At 37.4% G+C, this 13363-nt stretch overlaps 1 protein-coding gene across 8 annotated transcripts in view; it reads left to right on the forward strand.

Moving 5' to 3' along the window:
* LOC127453286 (receptor-type tyrosine-protein phosphatase U) overlaps positions 1-13363 on the forward strand; it is a 330391-nt gene that overhangs the window by 269755 nt on the left and 47273 nt on the right. For 3 of the 8 annotated variants that reach the window (XM_051719543.1, XM_051719544.1, XM_051719545.1), the window contains exons 14-19: positions 1113-1251; positions 3185-3214; positions 3448-3608; positions 5756-5943; positions 10473-10545; positions 10724-10800. In XM_051719543.1, coding sequence (XP_051575503.1) covers positions 1113-1251; positions 3185-3214; positions 3448-3608; positions 5756-5943; positions 10473-10545; positions 10724-10800 — 668 coding nt within the window. The remainder of the gene's footprint in view (positions 1-1112; positions 1252-3184; positions 3215-3447; positions 3609-5755; positions 5944-10472; positions 10546-10723; positions 10801-13363) is intronic. The other 5 variants (XM_051719547.1, XM_051719551.1, XM_051719552.1 and 2 more) reach the window with 2 other exon arrangements.

Below are 13363 nucleotides of genomic sequence, written 5' to 3' on the forward strand. Positions count from 1 at the left end.
CTTTGCTCAGTTTTGGATCACACGGTCTCATTCTCCAGTGTGACAGAGTCGTGCTCTCTCCAGGAGTTTCAGATTGTGAAATGACCCCTGCCCACTCGCTGTCAATGGAGACAGGTGCTGGGGATAAATAGCCGTCTGGGTGCAGTTGGTGCTCATGCCGCTGAGGACGCATGCAATCTGTGTGGAACAGTAGTAAGAGAAACTTTTGTTTCTCACGATGAGAGAATGAAAGAGCCTTTAGGATTGCAAGAGACCTTTCATTCCTGTAACCTTGGGCCTTTATCCATGCACGCCTTTTGGGTTGTTACTGTAACTGTACTGGTAGATTGTTGGTGTATTTCTCATTTCCTGTCTTTCTTGTTTTTCCCCTTCTGTCGGTGGAGAGCTACAGGTCTTTAGTTTTCTGTTTCCTTTTTTCTGCTAAACTTGCTGAAAAGTGCAGATAAAACCATCTTGATAGATGGGAACTGTTTCTGTGTGGTTTCTAGCTAGTCAAAGCCAGTCATTAGCTGGTCCAAGCTAATGAGCAACCATGATAAACCTAATAGACCATCTTGGTCAACCTGCCCTGCTAAAAAGACCAGCTTAGACTAGTATGGGTTTCTAGGCTGTTTATGCTGGTTAGTTCTGGTTTGGTGCTGGTCTAGCTGGTGGACCAGAATAGCCATACTATTAAAAATGGTTGACCAATGAAGTCTTGCTGGTTAAGCAAGTAAATAAGCCTTGAGGGGACACCAACACACCAGTGTCCCATGCTGGAGATGCCAAAATGCTGGTCTTTTCAAGACGGTGGGAAGAGCTGGTAGACCACCTTGGCTAAGCTGTAAAAGATCTGACTGAGCTATTTAACCATGCTCCAAAATACTGCCTGAAGTTGTTGATCAGTTTGTTCAATGCTCAATCTCAACCTGGTATGACCTATTTTTTGCACCCCTTTTTTTTTTTCAGCAGGGTTCATTTTGAATCTTTAATTTTCCAAGTATTCTTTTGGATTTGTACTGTATGAATGAATGTGTTTTGTTTGCCAATTTATGCAGTATGTTAATTTATTATAGGTTGTATGCCTATTTGGTCTTTAAATATGCTGATGTGTAAGTTTGTGTGTTTTCCAGCTGCCTGTAAAGACCACCAGCGAGCTCTGGAGGTCACTCAGCGCTCAGAGGAGATGGGACTGATCCTGGGAGTATGTGCCGGTGGGCTGGTGGTCCTAATTCTGCTACTGGGGGCCATTATCATAATCATCAAAAAAGGGTGAGTTTCTCCAGTCAGAATGAAGAACTGAGAGCCAAAGCATGCTTTGCTAAAATCATGTCTTGGGTTGTTTATGGGAAGCAAAACAAAAAACTGTTTGAATTTGTAGTCACTGACACTTTTTAAGCCCATGGGCAGTTTTCAAGTACAGTATGTCTTGAAAGTGCCTTTCAAATTATGCTTAATCTGTTCCTGAGGAACCAACCTTTAGTGCGTTCAGCTATGACTAACTTAAACCAGCCGTTAAGGTTTACTGCTTCGATTATTTGGCTCAGTCGAAGGGCACCCAGGTGTTCTCTCTCACATTCTCGGTGGAGAGAATGCCACGGGTTTTCATCTACTGAGATTATCTGAGTGTGAAATATTTAATTTAAGAGAAATGCAATTCAATTACTCACTTAATTAGGCCCTACCCGCTGCCGCGCTGAACCAGAAATGAGCCAATAATTGGGTGGGAAAAAGTGTGCTTCTAAGATAATAAGCTCACACTTCTTAAAAGGTCATCAGATCCAGTGGCAAATGAGAGACACAGGTGTCTCGTTCCTCACAGGAGAAGATGAATCTACACAATGACCATCTTAAAGATTCATCTTCCACAACAGATTAAGGCCATTTGCCATCTCTCTCTCATGTGATTGTCTCACCTGCATGCATAGCAATTAGATTAGATAGCGAATAGAGACTAGTGTTGGAAAATCTGGTGGTAGCTGGTTTTAGATGGTTTCAACAATGCCAAGGCTGGTTTAGATGGTTAATCAGGTAGACTACAAGCCATTGAGGCCAAGGTTGCCCTGGTAGACCATCTTTAAAAATCCTTAAAACTCTACATTTATTTGAGAAGCAAAATTGCATAAAATGTTATTAATACAGTATATCTTAAATGAAGCTTATTTTTCTTTACCTATTGGTGATTTTTTTTCTTCTTCTTCCTTTTTTTTAAGCATAAATGTAACAACATGGATTAGAGAGATTTATGCATAGAACATGATAAAACATCTTGCCAATGGGGTAAGAAAAAAACTAATTCAAGACTCAAAAAAAGTCTAATTATCTTGCACTTTTTTGCTTCTCAAGTAAATTGATCTTACTTTAAGGATGTTTAGATTTTGTATTTATTTTTATTTTTTTTACTGTTAAACAAGACAAAATAACTGATTAAGAAAATTAGAAAACTAACTACCAGTTACAAACCAGCTTGATTACCAGCTTAAGGCTGGTGTGATATATTATCTCGAGGTGTAGTTTGAAACTGATTATTTGTTTATATGTGCCATGATAATATATCAGAGCATACCACAACCATTCCCAATTGTCTCTTTTTTCATTTTCCAACAAATGTAAAAAAAACAACTTATTTACATAAGCTAAACATCTGAGTGCCACAACCCCTCAGTGCAACCTGAGATTAAGTGTCATTGGACACTAGCAATGGGAATATTTTTTGCTGAAATGGATAGAGAGATACACTCATGAAAAACAGAAAATGCTGAGCCATTATATCCAAATGTGCCCCAAAATGGTGTTACTAGATGGATGCATGCAAAAGTTCTAACACGTGTAATGTGGATGCAAATGGAAGTGTTCTCCAAGTGATTCATTGGACAATTTAGCGACTCTGAATACTGCAGATATTGGGCTAAATTGCACCACGGAACTGCCGTGAAGTTGCGACAGCCAAGAGTGAATATAAAAGTCCCTCACAGCAGGCCACTTTGTTTAACTCGTTAAAAAGCCACAAGACTAGATTAGGCCACCATTTCCCGCTCTGGCTGAGGTTTTGTGCTTAGCTGCATGTGTTCCATTACATACATGGCAAATGCAAGCTGCTGACGGCTTGCCATTTTTCATTCTAATCAGAGCTCTGCCAGTGCTTGCATCTCATGTCCCTTCTTCTTCTCTTTCTTCTCTTCCTCTATTTTTTGTTCCTCTCCAGAAGGGATTACTACTCATACTCTTATTATCCGTAAGTGGCTTCTTCTCCATTGCACATCATCATTTCTCATGGCTTTTTTGTGCGCTTTTTAGAGGGGGAATGGCAGTGGAGTGATGATCTTCTCTCTCTCTCTCTCTCTCTCTCTCTCTCTCTCTCTCTCAACAACTCCCCTAACTCCCATCATTTCTCTCCCCCTTTCCTTCACGTTCCATTTTTCTACCACCCCTTCTCTTTTCGTCGCCCTGTTCTCTCTGTCTCCTCAGTAGGAAGCCGGGGAACATAAATAAGACCCCCATTACATACAGGCAAGAGAAGAGTAATATGATGGGCTCCATGGAGCGCAGTTTCACTGATCAGAGCACTCTGCAAGAGGACGAGAGGATGGCCTTGTCATTTATGGACACCCACACATGCAGCACCCGCAGTAAGACATGACATATGCGCGCACACTCTACAAAATTTCAACCCACTTCAACTTGAAAAGTTTAATTGCCATCTTAAAGGGATAGTACACCCAAAAATGTTAATTCTGTCATCATTTACTCATTTTCATGATGTGTCTGACTAATTGATGACTAAATTTTTTTTTCCGCGTGACACCAAAGGAGAAGTTTAGCATAATGTCTGAGCAGCTTTCTTCTATTCAGTGAGAGTGAATGGGGACCAGAGGCTGTCAAGCTCCAAAAAGGACAAAAAAGGCACCATGAAAGCATCATGAAAGTAGTACATATGAATTTTGCACTATATTTCAAATCATTTGAAGCAATTCAGTAGCTATGTGTGATAAATTTTAGTCGTTATTCACTGAAAATCTTGCTTTGAAAATCTAGCTTGACAGCCGTGGTTACCATTCACTTTCACTGTATTTAAAAGTGGAGTTTGGACACTGCTATGAATAACTCCTATTAATAAGGAGATCTTATTGATTAACTTTCAGTGCATGTTTTTTCCATGCAAAGTAAAGGTGATTGAGGCTTACATTCTGCCATATATCTCCTTATTTATAATAGTTATTTACAGCAGTGTCCCAACTGCATCATCTTCTTTTTTTCACAAAAGAAAGAAAGTCATAGGGTAGTGGAACAACAAACGGTGAGTACATGTTGTCATTTATTATTTTGGGGCGAACTATCTCTTTAACACACAAACCACAAAAATGGGAAAATGAAATGATGGCCTTTAAATAATCACCACACAAGTAACTTAGAGTATTGAAATAACTTAATCCAACCACTCTGAATTTACTTATAGTTAAACTAATGAAAAAAATCAAGCTGAAACTCTTAAAAGTCATTATGGCAAGTAGAAATGCCTGAAATTATAGTGACCTGTCAAATGGATGGAAACAAACATGTTGTTTTAACATAATAATAAAATCCTTTTTAACATTATAAGAATTGTTTTTATTACACTTTTAATACACATCATCCTGCGGCACACACGGCGCTAACTCGCAGGTGCTAAAAGCAAAAATGACAAGAAAGAACAAATGAACGGTTAGTTGCAGTCACATACACAGTTAAAGTGAGGCTCAATCACCTGTTAATTTCTCCTCATTTGTAGGCTGTGTGAAAGCTTCATCAAAACCATGGTCCCTCTGTAAGCACTTAGTCTATCTCAGCTCTGAAATATAAGAAGTGTTACTATCCACAGCTTCACATAAGTCCTAATATAACACCCAATCTCCCCTGATGGAAGGACATAAATCCTGATATATATATATACATAAATCCAGTAGGAGAGAAAGAGAACTGCATACCTCAAACTTTACTGAACAAAAAAGTATACTTACAGTGAGAGTCCACCCAAAAATGAAAATTCTGTCATCTTTTACTCACCCTCTTGTCATTCCAAACCCATTTGACTTTTTTTTCTTCCGTGAAAGAAAGAAACTCAATCAGGTTTGGAACAACATGAGAATGAGTAAACGATGACAGAATTTTCATCCATTCCCTTTAAAAATATGCTAGTTTTTATATGACTTGTGTTTTAAAGGGATCATGGCCGAGATTTTCAATCTGGTAGAAATTAGAGCAGGCACAAAATGTAAAAAGACTGAAAACTTCTAATAATATTCGTTTCAAAGGTATCTGACTCCATAGGCACTGAATAGTTGATGTCTCAAAGAGAGAGATCTCTTGATCAAAATGAAGTTTTAATGGCACGTCTCAGAGCTGTCTCGCTACATTTCAAGTGTCTACTGCGTGGAATGTACTGTCTGCATTTCCTCTTCCTTATTGCCGTTGAGAAATGAGTAGCAGGCTGCTAATTTATTTGAATACACAGCCCTAGTCATGAATTCATAATTGCTCCCTGATCATATTTATGAATACTAATTATAAACACAGAAGATGAAGTGCCGTATGGGAATAATAATTCTTAGATTAACCCCATTATACTTGTTTAGAGTTTTGTTGTTGTTATAAAATCTTTATTAATCATTTTATAAAACTTTTCTTGGATGTATGATCTGATTACTGTTGTGCAGATACATTATGCTTGTGTTCATTTTATATATCCAAATTCCAAAAGGGATTGCTCATACAGAAATTCTCGGTTTGTGTCACCAAGGTGATCCACGGAGCTCCATGAATGAGTCCAGTAGTCTGCTGGGTGGATCGCCCAGACGGCAGTGCGGGCGTAAAGGATCACCCTATCACACGGGTCAGCTTCACCCAGCAGTTCGAGTGGCTGACCTCCTGCAACACATCAATCAGATGAAAACAGCAGAGGGCTACGGCTTTAAACAGGAGTATGAGGTGGGTGTGTCAGTGTATCAATCAAATCTTAATGGGTTGATATCTCAGATGTTGATTGAATGGGTTGATATCTCAGATGTTGATTGAAGGCATATAACATTGTGTCATAATTTACTCACCCTCATGTTTTTCCAAACCTGAATGACTTTTTTTCAAAAGAAGATGTTAGTGAGAGTAGTAGGGACTGATTGCCTCAGTCACCATTCACTTTCATTGGATCTTTTTCCATACATTGAAAGTGAATGGTGACTGAGGCTGTCAGTCACTAACGTTCGGCCTAACATATCCTTTCGTGTTCCCTTTTGTGCTGAGAGTTAGTAAATGGTGACACAAGTGAACTAACCCTTAAAAAGACAAGATTAGTCTTTGGAAATCTTTTGTCTTGGAAATAATTTTTTGCAGTGTAGATTTAGTTTTGATCTGTATAGTGTAATCTACATTGTAGCCAATTCTGGCCAAAAAACGCCCACTTAGACAGAAAGGGGCTCCCTTACTGACATGTAGAGTGACAAAGCACTTTTTTTATTTTATTTACTCTAATTTCAGCCAATTCTTGACATTTGTTCCATGGGCACACTGTCTAAGGCCTAGGCTAGTCTTTGGATAATCTTGTGTTGATTTCACAAGTTGTGAACTGTTTTTTTTATTTTTATTATTATTATTAATCTCACTACAGTCAAGCAGAAAATCACGTGGGACTGAATTTTTGAAGTAACTGCTCCATGTAGTAAGCCTGTTGTTTCAAAAAAATTTCAACGGAAAATGACCACAGATTTCATTTGAATTCAGAGCAAACTGCATCCATCGGGCTAGTTTGGTTTTAATCTGTTTGAAAGCAAGGTTTGAGCAAGAGGTTTCTGTCATTATAGTATAAAGCTTGCTTTGTTCTTTGGTGATGCTTAGAATGTGTGCTATTTGTGAGCTGCTGTTGCCATGGTGAAAGGACCTGTCGTGCAATCAAATGACTTGCTGGGAGATCTCCAAGTCCCAGAACTTTAAGTTTGCAGATCCTTGGTTCCAGAGCCTTGTCAAAACACACCACTGCTACGAATCCCCATCACAAACACACATACGGATATAATAAGACCATCTCTACCCACGTATAAATACACGTTTACACACATACACACGCTCTTAGCTTCTTATCATCTCTAAACAATACGACACCTTCACAACTGTTTTCATGCCCAGCTAAAAAAAAAAAAAAAAACTAATAAGAATAAAAATAAAAAAAAACAGCACATACAAGCTTAAGGTAGTCAGTCTGTTTTTTGGAACATGGCAGCTGGTATGTTGTTGACCAAGATGGTCTTCCAGGTCAACCTTAGACCCAACAGCTGGTAGTTCAGCTGATCCATCATCTAGACCAGCTAGAAACCATGTAAAGCCACCTACTGGACTTTCTGAGGCTGGTATTAAAGTTTTTTTCAGCAGGGTGGACGTGTGTTCCCTGTTTGAAAATCTGGTAGCTGTGTTTTTGAGCATGGTAGTAGCTAGTTTCAGGCTGGTCATTAGCTGGCTGAACAGCTATCATGTTCCTAAAACTAACCTGACTGCCTTAAGGTGGTATGACCAAAATAGTCAACCAGTTTGGATCAGCTCATGACCAGCTTGGGCCAGTTTAGACCAGTTAGAAACTAGCAACCATGTTCCAACAGCAGAATAAAAACACTTCTAGTATGAAAAGCATCTACTGTTGTTTATGTAGCATTTAGCCACTTTGTGACTTAGCTAACTTGGCGAGCAGTATGTTGGATGTAAGTTTGAGTTGTTCTTCAAAGACAGGCTTGCATTACTCTTTGCACTGAAGAGTAACTTATTGAGATGAAAGGAGAGGTCATATAGCCCCCTCAGCATTAGTGCACAAGAGCACAAAACCACTATCTTTTTTTCTAACCCTCTTCCGTTCCTCAATCCCTCTCCCTGTCCTCCTCCGTGGCTAATTTTCTCTCCTCAAAGTGCGGCTCAAGTGTCTCCTCTCAGCCACACTCATATGCACTGTTGACTCTCCTCTATCTGTTGTTGTCCGCAGAGCTACGAGACAAAACATCTCTCCACATAATCAGAGCTTTGGCACCGGCCGCCTCTCTGGAGCTCAGCTTGTAGACTCATTAAACTCTCCCCCCTAGTGTGAAACAGATTCAACTCAAAAAATCAATACACACTCTCCTGGACATGGTGACTGTGTGTCTGTGTGTGTCTGTGTGTGTGTGTGTGTGTGTGTGTGTGTGTGTGTTTGTGTCTTTGTGCCTCATAAGCAGAAAAAAAGAAACAGAGGTTTTAAAAGACCGCAAAAATTTGAGGACAGAGTTTCATAAGCTTTATTTCCCAATGGACTGCAAGTACACTGCAAGTACTGTCCATTGATCAGAACATATTGACAGTATCTTTAGGGTTTAGATAGACGGATATAGAAGAAAATCAGATAGAGGGAGTAGGGGTCTTCCCTACATGGTTTGGGGGGTTTTAAAAATTGCATACATGAAACATTACATTTTACACAGTACGTGAGAAATGTTTCAAGAGTGTTTTCAAACAACATTTTTGTAACCACGAAAGCTTGATTATAAATCTGAGTGAGTCAGATGGATTCAATTAAATTTGTGACGTTAAATGCACGCTTACAAATTGAAGTTCTTTTTTTCTTGCAGGGGTAACCATAGCAACCATACTCAGCTTGAGCGATTTCGTATACGAGGATCAGTTTTGCAAAGCACATACAGTACTGTGCAAAAGTCTTAGGCACATAAGATGTTTCACAAAAACATTTGTCTTAAGATGGTTATTTATATCAGCTACTTTAGTGTGTCAGTAGGAAATCTCTCAAACATTCCTTTTGTAAATAGAATTGAATAGAAGAATAGGTAGCCCTGCAACAGATGGCATGACCCCCACAGAGCACCCCACTGAACATCATGTCAGTCTGAGATTGCATAAGGAGACAGAAGCAATTGAGACAGCCTAAATAAATAAAAGAAATGTGGCAAATTCTCCAAGAAGCTTCGAACATCCTATCTGCCAACAACCAAGAAAAACTGTGTCCACGTGTAAGTAGGAGAATTGGTGCTGTTTTGAAGGCAAAAGTGTTCACACCAAATATTGATGTAGCTCTTTTTCTGTTCACTGGACTTTGTATGATGTTAACTGATTAATGAAAACTAATTATGTCATTATTTAAGAAATCCTCACTTTGAAAGTTTTTCACAAGTGCCTAAAACTTTTGCACAGTACTGTACATGTGACACAACATAAGGACTGTTATTATTATCACTTTTTTTTATAGATTTGCATATCACAAGTACATCACAAACTTTGGTGTTTTGTTAAAAGACTATCAAAACATTGGGTTGTGCGAGACAAATCCCCCCAAGAATGTTTCATTATTGTGTGCATAGCATATACAGTATATAAAGACCATATATATTCAGACTTATGAAAAATGACGTAAGAAATAAACAGTTTATTCATAATTGAAAATGTGGCTTAATCGTTAAACTGAAAAGCATTTCTTTCACTCATAACACATTAGAATTGACCTCTGAATGTTTACACCTAGTACACCTGGTTTGATGTGGAAATTTTACCTCTGTTCGTATTAATAATTCAGTGAAAACCAGACATGTTGGTCAGGGTTTGGGCACTTCTGAGAATTTGAAATGAGCTAAGGATGCAAATCAATTCAGTTAGATGTTTTTGGTCTGCCTGAGATTGAGATATTGAAGTGGTGTCCACTGGTGTTTGCTATGGAATATAATATTTTCGGTAATGTTTTTAACGATTTTAATTAATATTTGGAGTTCCACACATTAAAGGGATAGTTCACCCAAAACTACAAATTATGTCATGTTGTCCCGCACTGTATGACTTTCTTTGAAAATTTTTATACAGTTCAAGCTGTCCGTTTCCTTACAATGAAAGCATACTGTGAACAAGAACTTCCAAGCTCCTTAAGACTAGTGTGCTACATAAGTCTTCTAAAGCCATATGATAGTTTTGTGTGAGGAGTAAACTGAAATATAAGTCATTATTCACTGAGAATCTTGGACTTGCGCATATTCAAGAGTTATGATGGAGCTACCGTATGGTTTCAAAATACAATATATAGTACACGAGTCATACTGACTACTTTTATGGTCCTTTTTTGGAGCTTGGCATTGTCTGTCCCCATTCACTTTCATTGTATGCAAAAAATAAGCATAATTATTCTGCAAAACATCTAGTTTTGTGATCCACAGAAGAAAGTAAGTCATACAGATTTATAACAACATATTTTAAGGGTGATTAATAGTTGTTTATCAAAAAGATTTATTACAAGTTGACTAGTAGTAGAAAAAGAACCTGAAATTGTCACTGAATGTGCGTGTCTTATGGGGATGTAATAGTAAAACAAGCATTTAAAAACAAAAAAAGATTTTTACACAAAGTCAAGGGATATTGTGATATATGAAAGGAAACTCACAGAAATGCTCTCCTCTCTCTCTCTCTCTCTCTCTCTCTTTGTTTCTCTCGATTTGATCATATATTTTTAGAGCTTCTTTGATGGCTGGGATATCAATAAGAAGAAGGATAAAACTAAAGGCAGATGCGATACACTGATGGGTTGTGAGTCCTTTTTTTCAGTCATTGCATACATATAATAATATGATTGCTAATTGGAAAGTATGGCCTTTAGAAATACTCAATTATATGAAAATTCCAAATTACTTAATTGTCTGATAATGTAAAGCTTTGTTGTGCTTACAAGAGAATGTATTCTCATGTGATTGTCTTTGTGTTTCAGATGACCGCCACAGGGTGAAATTGCACCCACTGCTCGGGGATCCCAACTCCGACTATATCAACGCCAATTACATCGATGTAAGTCAGCGGTCACACTCCCTCCTCTGCCAGACACACGAACATTCACACTGTTTTTTGTTATTATGTAGCTCCCCTTGAGTCTTTTCAATATTTGTAAACACTCTCCCTTCTCTAGGCCACGCCACATGTGGCCTAAGATTACAAAAACTTTTTAGTTTTGATAGAAAAGTTTTGAGTCCTCTATTTGTCCTTGTAAAACAGCTTTTAGTGGCAGCTGAGAGTTGGTTGCTTGTTACTTATGTTCTTGTGTATTTGACATACCACAATTGTTATTTGGGCAAGATTGTGGTCCGATTTATAGACTGCTGACATGAATGGTGTTTGAATCTTTGTGTTCCTTTAAAGGGATAGTTCACCCAAAAATGAAAATTCTGTCATCATTTACTCACGTTATGTTAGCTCAAACCTTTTAGCTGTTAGCTTTAGTGACCATTTAATTTCATTGCATTGTTTTTCCATACAATGAAAGTGAATGGTGACCAAGGTTGGGGAGTAACAGAATACATGTAATGGGATTACGTATTTAAAATACAAAATATTAGAAACTATATTCCACTACAGTTACAGTTTAAATAATTGGTAATCAGAATAGAGTTACATTCAAAAAGTATTTTGATTACTGAAGAGATTACTTTGCATTTTATTGTCTTTTGTTTAATTTAATGTTTAGACTATTCAGATGGAAAACATTTATACATATAAAAGATGCGATCTGAGGAGCTTTCAAACAGCAGTGAAACACTTTTTTAAGATGTGTTACATTCATTCAGTTTCATACTGTTGTGAGTGAAAAGGTGGATATGACGTCATAGAGGAATTTTTCCTTGGCAGCATAATAGAGGAGTTACATCACGTTTCTACAGCTTCACAAGAAAACAGTTAGAAACACTTTGACAAATGAAACATAAATCCAATAAATATACGATTACATGCCTTGTCAATGTTTTTTATAAGGTTAGGGTATTTTTACAAGAAATGCTAACCAATGTAGCCTTTAACATCGTATAGAAAACTACAACCAATATATCTATGACAAAAATGCACGTTGGAGCATAACTTTTTTGTCTAGTGAGACCTTTGATATTAGAGCAAAGATGTACTGAAAAAATCTTATTTTTAATGAGAATTTAAATATTGTTTTTCTGTAAAAATATCAAAAAATCCTTAAAGCAAGATAAATTTAAGTGAATTTTCTTACTTTATTTACTTGTTTATAGTCAAAACAAGTGAAAAATTTGCCAGTACTGAAGTAATCCAAAGTATTTAGATTGCGTTACTGACCTTGAATAATCGAATGGAATGCGTTACAAATTACATTTTACAGCATGTATTCTGTAATCTGTAGCGGAATACTTTTTAAAAGTAACTTTCCCAACCCTGATGGTGACTGAGGCTAACATTCTACCTGACATTTGCTTTTGTGTTCCATGTTGTTTGGAACACGAGGGTGAGGAAGTGGTGACATTATCCATTTTTAAACAACAACAACAAAAAAAAAAGCCAAAGGGTGCACAGATGTTCATCTATACCAGCTGAAACCTTTTTCCTTGAAACCTTGCCCTTTCTAAACCTGCCACTCAGCAGCTGGCACAGGGGTACCAAGGTGAACATGACCGCCCTCTCTTCTGTGACAGTCTCTGCTCTTTTCCTATAGGAGACATGAAAAGGGTTTAATACAAGGCATAAACAAAAAGTGCATTGTTTTTGCCGAGGAAACAAACTACTTGCGAATTACAGTTTTTCTCAAACACATTGGCTCAATTCTTGAATGAGAATAATTTGTTTTCAAAACAGTAAGTTCAAATCTCTGAACAATTAGTTTCTTGTTCACACCAGATTTGAATTTCTTATTCATTTAAGCAAATTGCACATGTTTTGGCACATGTATGCAAAGGAGTACGTACAATTGTCTACAATTTGCACAATAACTAAAAGCACATGGCTTGCTGATCAAAACTGATCATGAGTTGATGAGTTGATTCTCAGTGAAACTGTCATACTCTTCACAACTTCTAAACATTCTTTCATCATGTGAGCCATCATATGCAAAATGATCCATTCAATTATCAAAATCTATCAGACATACATGTATATTCCATAAAAATCTTTGACATGGAATGTTTGTGATGTCTGCTAAATCTCTGGCCAGACCAACAAGAGCGACAGGATGTCCACCAAGAAGATGGGAACTTGTAGTGTTACATACTGTGGTACAATTTATTGTTTTTTACAGAACTACCACAGGTTTTTTCATTGTTGCGGGTTTTTATTTATTTATTTATTTGCATGGATGTAATTTTGTGGCAATTTTCTGCTCACTATATATGACTATGATAAGAAATGTGTAAAAATGGACATGCAAATGTGAATTTTCTGTTTACATGTAACACATTGCTACAAACTATATACATACAAATGTGCATATCCTTTTTCTGTGTACTACAGTATTGTACAGTATTGACTTTTCTCAGTAAACTTTTACCTACTGTTGAAATTGGTATCTAAAAAGCTCAGTGTGATAGTGTGAGCATTCAGCTAGACGAAACTGACATTCTTGTAC

This window comes from Myxocyprinus asiaticus, chromosome 15 (assembly GCF_019703515.2).
Source record: "Myxocyprinus asiaticus isolate MX2 ecotype Aquarium Trade chromosome 15, UBuf_Myxa_2, whole genome shotgun sequence".
NCBI classification, from domain to species: Eukaryota; Metazoa; Chordata; class Actinopteri; order Cypriniformes; family Catostomidae; genus Myxocyprinus; species Myxocyprinus asiaticus.